The 19356-nt window shown below is 37.7% G+C and overlaps 1 protein-coding gene across 3 annotated transcripts in view; it reads right to left on the reverse strand.

Moving 5' to 3' along the window:
* Window positions 1-19356, reverse strand: part of bcas3 (BCAS3 microtubule associated cell migration factor) — a 383299-nt gene that overhangs the window by 306582 nt on the left and 57361 nt on the right. For all 3 annotated transcript variants that reach the window (XM_017422045.3, XM_017422044.3, XM_037973032.1), the window contains exons 12-13: window positions 15375-15545; window positions 10288-10381 (exon numbers count right to left, since the gene is read on the reverse strand). In XM_017422045.3, coding sequence (XP_017277534.1) covers window positions 10288-10381; window positions 15375-15545 — 265 coding nt within the window. The remainder of the gene's footprint in view (window positions 1-10287; window positions 10382-15374; window positions 15546-19356) is intronic.

Here is a 19356-nt window from a genome sequence, read left to right on the forward strand (position 1 = left end):
CCAAACAGAAAACATCTGTTAGGTTCCATTAATAGTGAGAGGATGATTCATTAACAAAGTGGTTGAGCTAGCTTTATGCATGATAATGGCAGATGGGACAAGGGGGTGGTACAGAAAAAGAGACAGTTGCAGATAAGCAAAGACAGGAACAAAAAGAGTGAAAAAAAGGGTGATTTCTCTACTTGGCAACACAGAAGGCCACAACAAAACTAGTGCACTTTTTAATTAACAACATGAAGCTCCAAAAAAGCTTTGAAAATGGGGGAAATCTTAAATTATACCCATGTGGAGGGCATAAAGCTTACAAGATGGAGTACTTGGGGGATTGGGATTGCTTTACAGTTAACAGGATGCATAAACTTAGGAGCAAATGAGCTAAAGACACAAATGAAAGACTGTCCCTCATAAGATGAGGCTTTGTTTTCAGGGCTGGCAATTTTGGATACAGACAGAACTTGCTGTGTGTTGTATGTCCTTGTACATATAATGAGTAGATCAAACACAATTTTACTTTGCATTTGTAAACATAACTAATATAACAAAGTCTGTGCAGTCAGACTAGTTTAAAATCTACTTTTAAATCAATATTACAGAATGTTGTTAAAGCACACTTTGCTAAAAAAACATTATATTAATCTGCAAAATCTGACAAATAGTATATTTTTGACAATTTCTTGCACCAGCTGAATCACGTCACAAACAACTGACAGAGATATCAGTCCAACAATAAACTTGTGCTGGGGTTAACGCTCCACATATTAGATTAAGTCAGAGATTATAAAACAAGAAGGAGATGAAAAGACAGCTGTGGTTATTTTTGCTTGTGAGAGAGCTGAATCTGCTGTCGGTGAGCCTGTCACACTGAATGACCACAAACCGCCGACTCAAGAACCCATCCAAAGATTTGCTTACAAATTTTTCACGACAAAAGATTTTGTCTATAATGACTGAAAATTGCACAGTGTAAACCCAGCATTAGAAACTTGTTTAGTCAAGTATTATGCAAACCGCTAGTGTCTTCACTTTTAACAGTGACCTACATAGAAGGTTGTGTAAAATAATTGTCAAAACATGATAGGTTTGCCTTTAAATTTTAAACGAGCTTGAAGAAAAAAGACCGCAAAGGGAAGGAAAGCAGAAAAAACAACAACACAGGGAAAGAGGTGGGGGTGAGGGGCGTATGGTTCATTTGATGTACAGTGGGCTGAAACCAAGAGTTGTGTTTTTCTATGCGCTCCACAGGCAGACCACCTGTGAGCACTTAGATATTAATAGATATGAAAAAAGGTGTTTGTGTGTGGCTAACCTAGCTGACAAGCTGCTATTAGTTTGATATTACTACGCTGGAACACCAGCTCTTTTAGCGGGGCAAAAGTCACCTAGCTTTAAAGCTGTGCCGACACACAAGGGCAGGCACCGTAGTGGTCAAGTTCACAAAGCGTGACTGTTCTCAAGGCAAAGCTTCAGGCTTGTTCTTTCATCAACATAAGTGGAAAACCCACTACTTAGGTTCATTTTATGGAGCATTTACATATTTGCACACTTTCTGCGGGATTTGTTTTCAAGAAATGAGTTTTCTACCTTATTTTGTCTTAGGCCAGGGGGCAGTCCAACAAGCAGAGCTCTGGATAAAAAGGCTTCATAAAACGGTAAAAAATTAGGGAAGCTTCGTTCTAACTTCACGCACCACAATTTACAGACATGAACCGAAATTCCCACAAAATAGTCTTTTTTATCTTTTATTTTTTTGTCTATTTTATCAACTTGAGACAAACAGCAGTTCTCACTGCAGCTTATAAAGAATTTTAACATCACGGTCCTTTTGATGTCATGTTTAAAAAAAAAAAAAAAAAAAACTTCAGAAACCAACTGCTCCCATCTTCAATCTCCTGATAAAGACTTTGGGACTGAAGTTAATCCTCTTGCAGAGCAGACAGACAAACAGTGAGGCTGGAGAGCTAATCTCCTTGCATTTTACATGGTCTCTTAAATTTCTGATAACTAATAAGAGCTCTTTAAACAGTCACAGCTGCTTGTTATACTGAAGATTTCACAATGCTTCGATTGTTCATTAATACAAAAGAAAAAAACCTGGAATGGATTTAGTGAGAGACAAAGTGAAACGTCCATTCTGTTTTATGCTGTGTAAATCCAGCTGATTAGAGTTTGGCTTTTCACACTCTGCCAAAGATGTATGGGTTGCTGGCAGTTTTGGTGGCGATGCAGCAGATTCTTGTCTCTTTAAAAAATGTAACAGTACGAAAAACAACATTTGTGCGACCGTCAATGATATGTTACATGTGTCCCTGGTTACCTAGAGGTGTTTGTCAGTATTAGCCATTTCAAATGTTTTAAAAACCATTTCTGAACTAGAAGATTAAAAAAAAAACATTCTTAAACATTGGCTTTGTTACACAAAAAACAATCCAGACTTAAAAATAGCTTTACAACCATTTTTTGACTCATTACAATAATGTGTAGAATCATGTAAACCCACCGATTTTATCTCTAAAATGAATCTTTAAAATACAGATTAATGTTAAATGTGAATACCTATAGTAAAGTGTTACCTATTCATGTAACAGATTTTTTAGTTCAAAATAAACCTGCACTAAATTCCAAGGAATTTCCAGGATGGCATGACATTTACATTTCTTCTGATGCTAATGCTACTTTAATGTTTGATTAATAAAATTTAAAAAAAGGAAAAAAAAAACAAAAGTTAAGAAAAAAACAAAAAAACAACAATGGAAACTGGATAGTTGTAGCTTTTGCACCATATTAAAATGTTGTTTGCCCTAATAATGTAAAGGTTACCAATGTTTAAATATGATGACTCTATGTTTAGGTTTCCCGATAGAGTTAAATTATTGTTGAGTATGAGTACTTGTATTTTAGATAAAAAAAATTTATTCAACTGTCTTTATGAGTTTACATCAAGTTTAATAAAACCACAAATGAGAAAAATATTTATTTATTCTACATGTCTCAATTCATGACAATAAGAAACTCTGATATTTGGTTCTTTCTCTCTCAGCCACCCACCAACATTCACCTGTCCAGGGTGTACCCCACCTTTCACACAAGAACCTCCAAAGACAGGAAAGAGCTCCCCCACAACCCTGAACAGAAAAGTGGGTAAAGAAAATGGATAGATGGACGGATGAATGAAAAGCCAGAGCAGCATACCAAAAAAGTCTTTATGGAAAATAAAGTTCTAAACTGTTGAGGTGACAGCTTCAGCTATAAAAAGATGTTGACCAAAAAATGTCAATGACATTGTTATTACAGTTAAAAACTCCCCAACTTTACAAGACTTAAAGTATAATTCACAGGCTGCAAGCTGTCTATTTCCAAGGCAAATCTTTAAAAAAGTCAACACAACCGTGCAGAGTAAATACTGTAAATCACATCAGAGCCAGCTGTGAGTGCTAATTACTATCTTGGTGTGAAGACACAACTCAATCTGTGCTAAATGTGTGGCTATAAATGTGTGGCTAAGCAAAGCTGCCCGTGTGTGGGAATTCCCCTCGTGTTCAGCATGTGCGTGTGGTTCGAGAGTTTTTCAGCGACAGCCTGGTTTCTTTCACACATCAGTGAGATGGAGAGACAGAGTTATTACACCACGAAGAGCTGCCTTCATGGCACAGCTGCCTCAATGGTCAGGCACGACGGGCCTGGCTATTCATTACAGCGGCATGTTACTAAACCAGGGTTATGGTTTATGGGACAGTTCCGTGTGGGGAGAGAATCAGCCTTGATTCATCTGCCATTACCCCAGGCTTTCTTTGATGGGATATTCAAAACTTCCATATTCAGAACATTTAAATGGCTACAAAAAATACAGCTTTTGATGAGACTGAAAAAGGTAATGAAAGAGACTTTTCCCCACATGAGGACAAAAGTACAGTTAGGTTTAAAAAGCTTGGGACACTAAAACAAATTTTGTTATTTTAGCTGCTTAGCAAAATACATTCAAGCTAGAGTTACACATTGTGTTTGAAGGGCAAACTCTGCTTTTATCTGAGAATATGTGCATCCAAATTAAAAAGGGGTTTTAGGTTTCAGATAAACTTAATAATCAGAATGATTATGTGGCAATACAAAAATTTTACTGGAGAGCTGGCTTAAAAGTAGTTTCACAATGAAGTGTATACAACTACTTTTGCTTTTTTAAATTAGGTAATAAGGTATAATCTGTATGTCTACTGAAATGCTTTGTTGGGTACTGAAGCACTTGCAGGGGCTCTTTTGATCCCCAAAAGTGGGATCAAAAAAGCCCTGAACACCAGCTTTAAAAGCTTGAAATACCATGGTAAGACTTTAGGAGGATAATCGTACCCTAATTTTAAATATAAGAAGAAGATGAAAAATTAGTGAACTCAGCAAGGGCATGGATGTCCACAGAAGAAAAACCTGGGTTATTAAAGGTTGATTATTATTAAAAAAAAGAGCTAGTTTATGTCTCTATCACTGCTGGTGTACACCAATGAGTCTTTTGATTGTTCCCGCGACAGACACTAATGACCTGTTGTCAATGACACCAATGACCTTCAGGCCACAGCTCTTGGAAGCCACATCTGCAACAGAAGCCTTAAACATGACCCTTTCAGATTCAATGACAGCTGAAAACGCCACTGAATTGAACAAAGAGTTTGGCACAAACTGCAAACTATCCACAAAGCTTCAAAAAATAGAGAAGAAAAATTACATTCTACAAAAAGCTAAAACAAGTATCCACTTGGACCAAAGATGCCGGGGAGAGAAAAAAAAAACTGGGCAAAAGCTTGGAATGATCAATGATCTGTACAAAAACCTCATCTGTAAAACACGTACAGGCCATGTGAAGGCATGGGATGTGAGATCTCCAATGGCCCTTGGTCACTAATTGTTTATTGATGATGTGATGAAAGAGAGAAGAAGGCAGATGAAATCTCAAGAGTGAAATGTTTGTTTAGACTAGACTGGATGGTGCTTTACAGTACACATGGATAAAAGAGGTTTTAGAACATAAAGAAGTGCAGTATGCAAAGGCCACATTAGTCAGCATCGCTCAGCTGGATACTGCATCGATTTAGCTTAGAAGATAAACCCAAGAACAACAACTGTGGACAGCTGCAGTAAAATCTGGAGAAAGCATCTCAAAGAAATAAACCAAATCTCTGGTAAAGACCATCCAATCCTGACCTGTGGTATTCACCACCACAAACATATTCTCATTTAGGTATTAATTCAGGAAATCTTTTTATTGTTATGATATTTCAGATCATCAATACAATGCATAAGCACAAATTGTAACACACCCTTTTTCCAATCAAGAGTTCAAAAATGGTGGCATACAAACATCCAGCCATCATTCGACCTAGAGAAAAGTAAGGTTTTTGTCTACTTGTGCTGTGATATGACTAAGAGCTGAACCAGGCAAGGATGCAAAAAAGTGGTGTTATGGGAGCATAAACAGAGCAAAAGAGCCAGTAGCTGAACACGGCCTAAGGCTAACTAGCACAAACTACATTACAGTCTTTTCTCAAAAATCTCCATCCCTCGGATATTACGACAGGTAATTTAGAGCTGGGATTACACACAAATAGGCTGTTGTGTTTTTGTTTTGACTGAACCGCAGCTCCATGGCAATGTCTGAATCAGTAATCCATCCTTTTGTGCAAACAAAAAAAGCAGAAACTTCACAGTATGACCCAGTGTCCTAAATCTGCAGCACATCTCTAAGCTCAATGATTAGAAGGTGAAGGAAGTGGTGGTAAAATGTCAGAAGGTTTTTAGTCAGTCAGTCTTAACTGTGACAGTCACACTAGAAATGATTAGCAGAGATTAGCTCAGTGCAGCATTTGTATCGTACCTGGCAATTTTCCTGTAAGAATGAATCTGTTTAAGTTACACAGTAGTTACCAGTTAGGCATTTTGAAAATGTTACAAAATAAATGCTTTCATCAGTATTGACTGGCAGTTCAGCTTCTGGCTGACAAAACTGCAAAAAAAGTGCAAGGTATAAAGTTTTAGTTTTGACAATTAAATAAAAATCATACAAAACGTGTTAAATCTTTATGAAAAAAAGAAAGAAAGAACCAGCAGTTGTAACAAATGTGCTTAATTTTTTGTTAATTTAATATCAACTCCTTCTATAACTTCATGTAAAAAACTGAGAACTGTGCAGAAAAGTTTTATGAGTTAAAAAAAGGCAGAGTGGTACCTGCATGTTTGCTGAATCAACCACTCCATCTAGTGCCAGCCAGTTATAACGAACACTCAAGATGTAGGACAATATCTCTGTCATCAACCCCTTAGCACTTTTTGAACTTGGCATGGTACCTAACAGCCAAGTCAGGGATCGTCAAGGATGAATGGAAGGACGAGATGTGAAGGAAAACAAGAACATACATCACAGCTGGTAAAGAGCAGACTTTGCCACTGCACTTCATCTGCTTTCCTTTAATTACAGCGCAGAACTAGGAATAGAGCCACAAATCCAACGAAGCGCCTCAAAGTGCCAGCCAGCACACTAAAAACTGGCAGACGCTGCTCCTCCAACACACACAAATCCCATGGAGATTTCTTACGTAACTCTTCCTGCACAAAACTGTTGAGCTTTTCAGACTTACTTTGAGTATTATCATTGTTTCCTGCCCCATCCACCATCCTTATTTCCACCATGATGACTTTTACCCCCTGTAAGCGCAGTCTCAGTAAGACATGGAAGTAAATTTGGTAGGAACTTGTTCCCTTATCTCCCTGAATGCACGCCAATAAACCAATTAGTCAGATCTGGATTCCAATCAAGTCAAATGTCATCTAGTTACAGGACACCCTACAACAAGCAGCTTAAAAATAACAGAAAGAAAATGCTGAATGTAGGCCTGCAATGGCAATGAGTTTGTGTTGCAGCTCAGCCTAACCCTCGTACTTGTTCTAGTTGCTGGAAAATTTGTGGTTTTAGGCTACATTTTTGGTGCTTTTTGCAGTTGAATTCAAGACGTTATGGTGCCCTATGGACAGGATATTTGCTAGCAGTGCAAGTAAATCACTCCAACTGCATATCCACAGGTCTAATTTGAAAATGAAATTATTAAATAGACAATAAGCAGTTAAAAAATCTAGGGTTAATTATAAATTACATACCGACTTTAACAAGATTCATCAAAGAAAAATGACTGGGTTTTTCCCTTTCAAGTTTAATAAAATTATTCAAGCTTCTCATTTAATTTATTAAAATCATTTAAGCTTCTCATTTAGAAAAAAATCCACATTGTGCAGATACTGATTTTCATACATGCCAGAAGAAAACATGATTAAATAAATAAAGTTAACTGTATTTGATTGTATATTTACATGTCTGAAGCTACAATCCAACTTTGTTCTTTAGTAGTTCAGACTTAAAGGTGAAAATAATTATTCTGCCTTCTCATTCTTTATCTGTTTTACAGATATTGAGCTAAAGCTTGGTGTGGTAGTAGCTGAATGTCATTTCCAACACATACTCCAAGCACTATCAGATTAGGCAAGATCTTTGTTAAAACTCTGAACATTACCTGTTGGAGTCGAGCCTGTCTGTCTGTTAGCAAAATATCTCATCAGTCACTGGACAGATTTTAATGAACCTCTCAGAAAGTAATCACAGAATGTGATCTAACTGATTGACTTCTGGAGTCACCATGATTCAAGATGGCCTCTACAGCTAATCAACCTTAGCAAACATAAAAGTGGCTATAATTCAGCCCAGAGTCATTCACAACAAATACTCCAAGCATAGATTGTGCCAGATCTTTGTTTAAAACTAAAAGAGGCAGGGGATATACTTTTTTTTTTTACTGAATCTAATTAGTGTACACAATAATGTTTGCATTAAAGTGTAAAGCTCTAAAAGTGACAACAAATGACACATATTTAAATATGGGAAGACAGAACCGTAGATTTACGATGGACAAGGAAGCATTTGTACTTTATTTTTGAGCTAAATAAACCAACATATCACAAATGTCTTTAAGTTCTCAGGAAATCATGTCAACTTCTTTTTTACATGATCTACTTTAATAAAATAGTAAATATACCATTAAAATTCTAAATATCAAAAACTGTCTGTATTAAGTGATTGGTAAGAAACATTTTGTTTTTCTACAGAAATTAATTTTTATTGTTTGTCAAGAGGACCACAACTAGTAGATATTAACACTTGTAATGTTTTAAACAGAAAGAACGTTTGTGTTTACCACATATTTAGTAATTTACCTGTACTGACCTAGGATGTGTTTTTGATTTAGACAGAGGAAAACAATGAAGTCTAGACAACTGAGAGTGATCTGTGAAAAATTTTAATCTTCTTCCTGCACAGACAGAGCTGCTCAGTAAGTTGTAAGTCAAAGTCACTGAAGGATTCTTGAGCTTTGGGGTCATGGGGTGAGGAGTCATCTCTCAGCAGCTTCTTTATTAACTTACTCACATACACTGTGCAGGAGAAACAGGAAGACACGCAAAAGCAGAGATTGCACACACCGACTGCCAACACTCACAAAGCAGGTCAGAGTGACAAAATGAAATACCTATAATGATGTGAATAGGCATAAGCATAAAGTTTAAATACTTTTTGTTCTGTTTTCAGATGTCTGTAACACTTAAAGCTGAACAATCAGCTTTAAGTGTGTTCATACAGCTGCTGCTCTGAACTGCAGTTTCAGAAAAGCTCAGAGCAAGGAGTGTGTTCAGTCTAGAGCCTTCAGGAAACTGCTGCTTTGCTTTCATTTCTATCAAGCTTTCCTCAAACAGAATACTGCAACCAGCAGCAGTGGAACAAAAACCTAGCTCCACCAATAAGAGTACCGTCAAAGAAAACAAACTAAATTATCTTTGCATATGAGAAAAAGAAATTATAGCTAGGTCTGCCTTTAATTGTACTTTGTATGAGCCCTTCTCTTTGTTATCTGTTTCCATTGGGAGAATCCTTCCAGTGGGAGAAAGTTTCTAATAAACTCCACATGCAGAAGATGCTGGAAGTCAAAGAGCACATATTGATTTTTCCAGTTTTCTAGTCAAGCTCACCGTTGAGGCTTTTGTTTTGTTATCCACCCATCCAAGTTATGTGTAACCCTTTAACTAGTCTGTGCTTTTCTCTATAGGCCTACAGGCAGAACACAACCTATGAGAAAGAAATTTTTACCATCAAGCCCTAAAAATATTTTAATAAATATGCCTTCATATGCAAACCTGATGCAGATACTATTATGATTTTCTTGAACTACTTTTTGAAGACTTCAAGTAATGTGTGTCACATACTTTTGTCAAAAATATGACAGTAATACAATATTACTACTGCATTTCATACAAAAATAAATTCTACTTACATTATGTAAGCATGATAAGACAATCAGGAAGCACACTAATTTTCACACTGGTAATCTCATCACTGCAGAAACACAGTAATTATATTGATTCCTGTTCTAGACCTCAGTGAAGCTACAGAATATTTATTTTATCCTCAGCATTGGTAGCTGATGCTGCAGCCAGATCAGACTCGTTTTTGTTCAGGATATTCTTATTCATTATGCATGCGTCAGACTTTTTTAACATTTGTTACACAATGTCAACAATAGCAAGAGAAGCTAATATGGAACAATAAGGAGACCTTCAAAACTGACAACACAGTCTTGTCATAGTTCACTTAAAATTTTATACAACATACTTGACATGTACTTTAAAAAAAAGAAATGTAAATGTTCTTTCATGAGAGCTAAATCCTATGTACTTTAAGTCAGATTCAAAGAGAAATATTAAAATTCTTCAAGCAGAAATTGTGGTTTTTCGAAAGGAAGGAAGTTTGTGTTTCTCCTCTAATATGTTTATCGCACAAAGTTCAATACATTGGAGAGTGCAAAGTTACTACGGTCAACAAAGGTACGTCAGTTGGAAACACACCATAATGGAGTTAATTTGAAAGTAAGGAAAAACATGCAAGTATATTAATTTATTTTGAGCTTTACTGTCAGTTAGACTCCGTATGAAGTCAGATGAAAAGTAATATATGTATTACTTTCTGTTACACACTAACACAAGCTGAAGCTATAGTGAAGACTTATGCTGGAAAAAATATTCTGAACACATGCTCACTGTGTTATTAAGCTGAATATACATTTATTTTGGAACCAGTTCAGTTTCTGCCAAATGCTGAGGGGGGCTTCTGAATCAAAGACATTACATTTAGACAAGTGCCATCAATCTTTTGAACTTGCTAAAAGTCTTCCTTCTGTCTATAAAGAAAGTGTATATGTGAATGTATCTTACCGCTGGGGTTGAATTGCATGCAGGATATGGGTTTGTCATGAGCTGGGAAGTGAGCCACCACTCCCTCTCCATCTGAGTCCTCGCTCACCAATACCTGTGGTGTATACATAAAGGACACACACAAGGGGAGAATTAAAAGCATTTTCTGATGATGACAACAATAAACAAAAAGAAGGACTTTCCCTTATTCAAGGGATGCTCAGGGTGTGATATCATCACAGCCCTGAGCATCATTCTCTGACGTCCCACAATGAAACACATAGAACTTTGAGTCTCTCATGGATGGCATAAGTGAGCATTTCAAAATCTTGTGCTGTGTCCAAAAAAATAAGAATCACAAGCATCTGAACTGCATTCAGTAAGTGTTGGTGCTTCATTAAATAATAAGCTAAGCTCACTGTGCCACACCAACGTACAAAAGAATGTGAAAATATTTACACTGGAGGTAATCTGTCTGCAACATGTTGGTTCACATAAGATGGCAGAGGGTTTTATTCATCAACACTTTTTTCTGACACTTGCCCAAGAAATAAAATTATATTTTAGTGTGAATTCTAATATCTATTTGCACACCCTAAGTCTGCTTTAACATTTTAGTAAGAGGTTTGCAGTCAATATCAGGAGAAATCTAATAAAATGGGCTAAGAGGGGTATCTCTCTGTGCTGCGATCACTGGAAACTAGTTAGCAACTCAAAATTGCAACAAAACAGGCATTTCCAGTTGCAGTCACACTGAATTTTGAGTGTCTTGACCAAGTATGAAGTTAGCCATGCAAGTTTTGACCATCATGGTCTATTTTAATGTGAACAACTTGCAAAACTGCATTCCTAGTCAGGTGTATCATTTTATTGCCCACTTCCTCCCACATCATACCCTCCTCGCTTCACTTTGTACCCACCTTGGCATTTATGAGTTAATCTACTGAAGTACACTATTGAAATGAAGGTAGGAAAATTGAGAGAAGTTTTATCACAATTATTATTATTTATTATTGACATGGTTAGACCTGGATTAATGGTTGTAGCCTCAAATATGTTCTGTCATAAGAAGATCTCCCATGCTGGTGTCAAAATACAGTTTTAACGATCCAGAATTATAGAAAATAAACCGAGAAAGGTTTGAGACAACTCTACTATTTGGAGAGAAGATCTGTTGCACAGATTTTTTTGAACAGGTTTCAAAATTCAAGTGACAAGACTGCAAGCCTTTGCAACTCAAAAAAGAAAATTAAGAACTCTGACAAACATATGAGGGGAGTTTGGAGACTGCCTCATGAATCCCGTTCACAAATTAGTCTCCAACAGTCGCAGCCTAGTGAGATACTGACCTAAGCATTAAGACTTCCTCTGAAGCTAAGAAGAAAAAAACAGGCAGAGAAAAAAGGAGGAGTATAGGAAATGAAGAAAGAGGCTGGTGACATTAAGCAGATCACTTTTTACAGTGCATGCAGAGATTGTTGTGCAGTGAGGGAATCCTGCTTGAGCCCTTTGAAACAAGAGTGTCTTCCTGAGAACCAGGCCTGTTACACAGGGGAGAGCGTGTGTCTGTGCACCATGAGGCTCCTGCTCCAAATAAGGAATTTCAAAGTCTTGAAGAGAAGGGAACGTCCAGAATTCCCAAACTGACATAAGACACTCACCTCTATCATATTCCTGACATTTCCCATTTTTTCAGAAACAATCCCCCCTCACACCCCCTTACCATCACTCTTAGCTACCCCCTCATCTTGCCCTCCATTTCTCCCACACTCAGCTTCTTCTTTGACGGGCCTACTCAGTGTTTATGGCCAGTGTACGGTTACAGTGTGTCAGTCAGTGACAGAGTGCAGACCTGTTTCTGAAGGCTTAAGTTCGGCTTATAAGACAACATGCAACCTACGAGGTGGACGCAGACACAGCAGAGAAGGCAGCCGACGTGTACGTGGTGACTTCATTCCTGACTAACTGTACTGTGTATGCTAACATGGCTCATTAATAATGTGACAGTCTCTGCAATGTGATTAATCACAGTTTGGTGTGGCTGAGGAGAAATAAGGGAATAAAAGGTTTTTGCTTTTCTTTGGACATTATGAATGTAACTGGCATGGTTCAAACCACAACCACATATTGGTACAGGTCTCTAATGAATCCTGGTACACCTTTTAACTACTGTTTGGCCCCAACCTTTTCTGTGTAAATTTAGTCATGGAGAACAATTACAGCATAGAAATTGCATGAATAAAAACATATCAAGGAATTGTATTTCCAAAATTCCTTAAAGCAGAAAAAGTTGAGTTTTACTATCACATCAGTTTCAACATCAGAAAATGAAGTACAGCTTGAGTCAAAGATTGATAAAAGGTACAATAAACTACTTGATAGATACCTGATTACATGATAAAATTGGGGAGCAAAATGAAGACACAAATCTAATCACCAACTACAACTACACCACAGAGATTTTTTAAACCAATCTTAGCTAAAGGCAGACCTCTGACATCTAAAAGTACATTTAGACATTTACAAAACTTTCACTTTTTAGACAAATTGAGCCCAAATTTAGCCTGAGAGGGCCTTACAACCAATAAATGCTCACATAGTGACTCATACATCAGCATGTGCTGAGACAATGGTTATATAAAAGCAGTGTGAATGAAATTAAATTCTCTTAAGGGAATATTCAGCATATTATAAGCCCGGCAGGCTGCCAGGCTTTGGTGAGCCGGCCGCCAGGCTGAGCTCCGCTTGTTTATTATAAATACGTCATTTTTGTACAATTTTGTTCCCACCCGAACCCCCAAAACCGCTACCTTTATCTACCTCACCGCACAAGGGTACGCGCGCCAACAGCGACGCAATGGCATGAAGGTCCCGCGCGGTGTCGTGTTGTGCACCTTTTGTAACTTGGGGGGGACAGCGCACCACGCTCCATTCAACCATCTGCTCTCTTTTTACCGTATTTCCACTAGTTACGTAGCGTACTGCCCCCCGTCTTTTAGGAGAATACTGCACCGCGGGCTCAGGTCCGCGCGCTGTTCACAGAGCCCTGCGGGACTCTAATGAGCCCTGAGGCCGAGCCACATTTAGCTACAGCTGGAGTTAGCACGTCGCTGGAGCCACAGCAATAAACATCGAACGAGCGGGTTTAACCAAAAAGGGTTAGTTGAGCTGAAATTCAGAGGGTAGCTTTATAAGACCGTATATGGTAAGCATGTTTTGTACTTAGTGAAAATATTAATATGATGCAAGCTAATTTATCCTTGTTTAACAGTAAAATTATTCTACTTCAGCATTAGATGCTTTGTTTTATTGTGGGGGGTTTATACATGTAGTGATCCAACATGCAGCCTGTGCCACAAAAAGCACAGTACAGTACAGCATCTGTCTGTTTTTCTCTGTAGTTCTCTGTTGTTATTCATTGGCCTTGACGTGAGACGTGTTGGTGCTTGGTTTGCATTTTTTCATATATGTTCATTTAATTTATTTGTAAATGTGACTTAAATTAGGATTCAAATTAGGTGCAATCAATTATTTATTATTATTATTTATTTATTTTAATTGTATTTTTATGTTTAAAAAAAGTATTTCAAAAGTGCCTTTTTGTAAAACTGTAGTTGTGTAAATATTTGGCACAAATATCTTACAATATCACATAATAAATAGCCATATTTTTAACTTTCCTGTCAACTTTAATCTTTTCTTTTTTTACCAAATCACGGTCGGCCGGCGAACGGCCACCTACCACTGGGCTTGGCCTCTTTTCTGGGGGAAACCCTGCTCTTGAATATAAAGATATTACACAAAGGTTTTAACACAATTCTGTTTGATTTAGAATCTCAGAAAATCGCAAATAATCCTGAAGTTCATGAGAGCTGTGAGTTATGGTATTTAAATGTTCTAAAGAGTGGGAAAGTAGACTTTTATGGCAGTTGTATTTTTATTTAATGTTTGCATTATATGCACTTTTTTCTTTTTACAAATCTCAGGTCCAATTTGTGAAGGTAATGCTGTTCTGCACTTTTGTTCAGTTCTCTGGCTTGGTGCAATTTGTTTAATTTAAACAATTTAAAACAGAAAGGTAATGTCACTGTTTTAAGGAAACAATTTTTTAATAAATTAGTAAAATAAAACTTAATATGTTATGTTTGGGTTCATTTAACTAAGGTAGACATGGTTTGACCCATGTACTGTTTCCTGTTTGTTTTTAGTATGATTGATCTCCAAAAAAGCTACAAACAGGGACTCAGCAGCTGATCCTCCATAGAAAACTTAAAGAGATCGTAGGCCATGTATTATTTATGTTTTGTGAGCTTTATTAAAGGTTTTTGTTTGGATTAAGGCAATAAATGCCTTCCTTTTGTACCACAGATGAACTGTTGCCATATCTTGAAATAAAACTACAGAACACAAAGTAATCTAAGAAAGAATGGGGAAAAGATCAAATCAAATTCAATGTATTTCCTAAAGACTAAATGAAGAACAAAAATGGGAGTGGTACAGGAATGGGAGTCATTCTGAATGGAAGTGGGAGTCATTGTACCAGGAGTGGAACAGGACAGGAATTTTTTTTTTCTTTTACTCTGGAGTTAGGAGTTGGGACAGGACAAGATTTTTTTCTGTGGGAGTGGGACAGGACAGGAGTGAAAATCCACTCCTGTGTCACCGACTAGTGCAAAGTGGAAGCCATTTTGTTCTCAGTGGGCACAAAACATCAGCCACGGATGATAATGGGGTAATGGCTGGGCACAAAATGAACCCCACTGGGTATGAAGTGGAGATACAATTTAGCAGAGGTACAACTGACCAGCACCCACTGCAACCAACTGTGACATGAGCATAAAGCAATAAAGCGTGTGCCTTGTAACATGTAAAGATTTGTTTGGATTTTAATATCAAGATGATTGCACGTATGGTAAAATAGTATTCCTGTTTTAAAATCTCCGGAGTCATGCACAGTAATCCACAGGTCTTTCATACAAAAATGGCTTTATACACACAGTAAACTATCTTCATACTTTCTGAAACTGTTTAATACACAATCATTTTAAGATTTAAGTAATAAAATTCATTGACAATGCCAAACAAAATCATCTGAGCATCAAACTGACCTGTCCTTCACCAACGCTGTTTGTGTCAACGATGGTGACGACACCTGGGTTGTGGGGGCTGCGGCGATTCACACAGTGAGGTGTTCCCTCCTCGTCAGGAGTGCCTGCGGGTAAGGTGCCTGCCAGCTGAGTAACAACTTTGCCCACCATTGTTAGGCCCGTTTTCAAAGTCTAAAAGGGCAAAGACAAAACAAAACAAAAATTAGTACTGTGCAATTGATAATATAAATTCCTGCATCATATATTCTGCAGCCATGTCATGGATCCTACACAGTTTCCAGTTTAAAATTTCATAAATTTCCATTGTCAAATTTTCAATACATTTTTTGAGAGGTTTTAAAATTGAACTACAAACATTTATTGGTTGTACCAGTTTCGATCTTTTATAGCACCCTTTGGAACCTGACTAATTTCATAAAGAACTTTGCAATATGTTTAACATTCACATTCTGCCACACAAGGAGCAGAAACTGAATGTAATTTGTAATTTTCCATCAAGAATCTAAAAAGAACTTTGCAAATCAGAAGAATTTATTTTGACCATATCAGCATGAATAGGGGAAAAAGTGCCGAAACTCAAATGTTTTTTCATACTCAGTTTTCCTTTTTTCTTTTTTTAACTATACTTATCCAGAACTGGAAAACACTAAAAGCTCATTTTATAGTATTGCATATTTTTCAAGACCACGTAGGAACCCTGCTATGTGGCCTGAAGGCTTTTCAGGATATGAAAATCAAAGCTGACTAGTAGAAGAGGATGTGTACAGTAGGATGTGTGTGTGTGTGTGTGTGTGCGTGTGTGTTTACGTGATGCCTACTGATAACTTGTAGTGCTGATTATTTGCAGCCCTGTAGCCACAGGAAACACCAGTGTGTGTGTGAGAGGCTCCTCTGTGTCAGCTTAAGGCCCAGTCAGGGTGTCTGGCTCAAACACACCTCTGTGGCTCGGTTGAGGGAAATGGATAGTGCTGCTTAAGTGGAGTCTATCTCACCTACTACACTGTCTTAGTCTAATGGAGTCCAATGCGTGTGACTGAGTGTCTGTGTGTGTGTAAGCGCCAAAGGGGCCCTGGAGAGCCTAATCAAGCATTCAGACTAGGCGGCCCTGTCAATACAGCGTGGCGCCTCGCGTTTGTTGGGTCTGAGGATCACCTACTGTCTCTCTTTGCCACTTGGCCAAGCACACTAACAGTGTCTGCTGCCTGTGTGCATTTGAGTGTGTGTAAAATGCAAGACTTGCCATCAATTATTAAGAGAGGCGTTTGGCCCCTAATTGATCAACACTAATGTGTTTTCTAATCACTGCAGTTGTGGAGTTCTTCGTGGTAGTCCAAACAGGGGCTATTGATTTACTGGTGGGATTGGAGGGGCAGATCATGTCTGAGGATTGAAAAAAAACATGCATACACATATACACACACAGCCTGATGTCGCCATCTAAACAAATTACAGTTTAATTTATGTGAAAGGTCTTTCTCAATCAATTGCACAGAAGCCATTGGCAGCAGGCCTGATGTGACACACAGACTTCCTGTAAGGAAAAAAAATGCTCAGCTGCTCAGAGTTCTTGTGCTCTCTCTTTAATCTTTCTTATAAACAAAAGCCATTACACTTTAATGCTACCCATCCCCCCTTCCGTGTCTCTGGACATCAGCACTAAGAGCCAGCGTGTCGCGCCACAAGCCAGAATGAGATACCTTGTCATCTATATTGAGATATATGGTCCTAAATGAGGAGAGGGTGCACGCGTAGACTGCCTGTCTTCATATCAATACCCCAGCCACTGTCCACTCTGGATGATGCTCTTAACCTCCTGGGGACAAAGCTTATTTTTGATGTATACCGTCATATGTTTCCTAATAACATTTCCTACACACTAGCTGTTGGATACACATACTCTCTTTAAATAAATTAGTCCTTCCTGTAGGACCAAGTGGGGACTACACCAACTAAAACCACATGGCAAGAAAACTAGTTAGTCCACACTGGCAAACAACTAAATCATTCAGGAGTGAATTTCACTTGGTATCAGAGGTGGAGGGATTGGGTTCTGAATAGAGGACCAGAAACAGAGAGAATAGAAAGATAGGTAGGATGATGAAGTGTGTCAAAGGTTTAGCTCCAGTCAGGCAGGCAGGCCAGGTGGATCCAGTGTCAACAGATTTACAGATGGGGTCAGCACAGCTGGAAATATGGTCTGATGTGCTTTTATAGCACAGAGTTCAAACCAGTTGTAATAACAATATAAGAGCATGCGATTATTGGGTAAGCATAAAGCAATACAGTGTGAGCCTAATAATATGTAAAAAGTAGCTTGGATTTCATATCAGCATGATTGCACAAAGTAAGTTGATCCCTTCAGTGATCCCTTCAATAAGTGTTAGGCTGTCTTAAGTCGGGTTCACGCTGTACAATTTTTGGCTTGCAGTTACAATTTGGTCAAGAAAAAATAAAAAATTATTTGGTTTTGAGCTTGAATTGATGGTTTGTGGTTGTTTATTGTGACAAGATCACTCTAATAACTAAAGATAACTTTCAACAAATGTGACAACACACAGTGTCTGAAATTTTTGAGAAAAATTGTGTAGTTTGTAATGTAGTTTGTCTCGGCCATGAGGCTGTCTACAGCTGTCCCATTTACCTCAGCCTCCTCTTCTTTTGAAAATTAAAAATGCTCCTACTACTACTATTATTATTAATAATAAACTAAAATTAAAAAAATGTCTCATGAAACCCAAGGATGCTGTACATAAAAGATTAGACTAAACAAAAAAAAAAATAAAAATAGCATTAAATACTAAAAACGAACAAACTTTTATAAACTTAGGTCTGCTTAATGCAAAAAGATGTATATCACTTTTCTGGGGGAAGACCCATAGACCAACTATAAACCTGTGGTTACAGCAGATGACATCTACCCTCCCTCTGGAAAAGATTACATATGTATTAAAGGGTAAACAGAATATGTTTGAATTCATATGGAATCCCTTTATTAGGTATGTCCAACATCTGAACTTCAAGGAGGACGGCGCAAATGACTGAAGACTAGGTTCACTGCAGTTCCCAAAGACAATTCTATTAAAGGGCATACACTGCTGAAGTAAATATCTCAGTACACGGATGAGGCGTAGATTATGCGAAGGGTTACATTGGAACTAAGAATGTGAGAGACATGTTGTTGTTTTTGTTTTGTGTTGTGTATTTCATTGTGACTTGAACCAAACTATTATTAATACTGNTTTTTTTTTTTTTTTTTTGTTAAACGTTCAAGCGGTTTGTCTTAACTGTTAAAATTCTAATAAAGACATTTTGGAAAAAAAAAAAATAGCATTAAAATGAGCAACAAAACCAACGCAAAAAGTCAGTTCAGGGAAAATAACATGCGTCTGTTTATAAGCTGAAGAAAATAACATTAAACTGTACGCTTTGATGAATAAGTAAAATTTTAAGAGTTCTTTAAATAATTCCAATTATGAAGAGTTGCAAATGACAACAGGGAGAACATTCTAGAAGGTTAGGGATGAGACTCTGAAAGCTCTGTCACCAAAAGTCTGCATTTTGGTTTGAGGGATAGAGAGCAGTCCTGGATCAGAAGACCTGATGTTCCGGGATGGAGTGTAAGGTTGAAGGAGGTCAGATAAGTACAGAGAAGCACAGGCATGCAGTGACTTACACAGTGTGAAATGGACATTTTCAAACATTGAGCTTGCATAGTGTGACCTCCAAGTTCTTTACAATTGTTGAAATTGTGAGAGATGGACTTTAGGCCCCCCTTCATACTGGATGACAACTCCAGCTACAACATAAAAGAAATCATGTAAAATGTGGATGGTCTTTGCTGGGTCTAAGCAAGGTATACAGAATGTAGTGGGCTTCACCATAACACATGACAAAGGGTGATAGGTCGTAAAGAGTTTTGAACATGTATAACGTCTCTGTAGCAATATTGTGGTGGTGTATTTTCATAGTGACAGCGCATCCA

This window comes from Kryptolebias marmoratus, linkage group LG2 (assembly GCF_001649575.2).
Source record: "Kryptolebias marmoratus isolate JLee-2015 linkage group LG2, ASM164957v2, whole genome shotgun sequence".
NCBI classification, from domain to species: domain Eukaryota; kingdom Metazoa; phylum Chordata; class Actinopteri; order Cyprinodontiformes; family Rivulidae; genus Kryptolebias; species Kryptolebias marmoratus.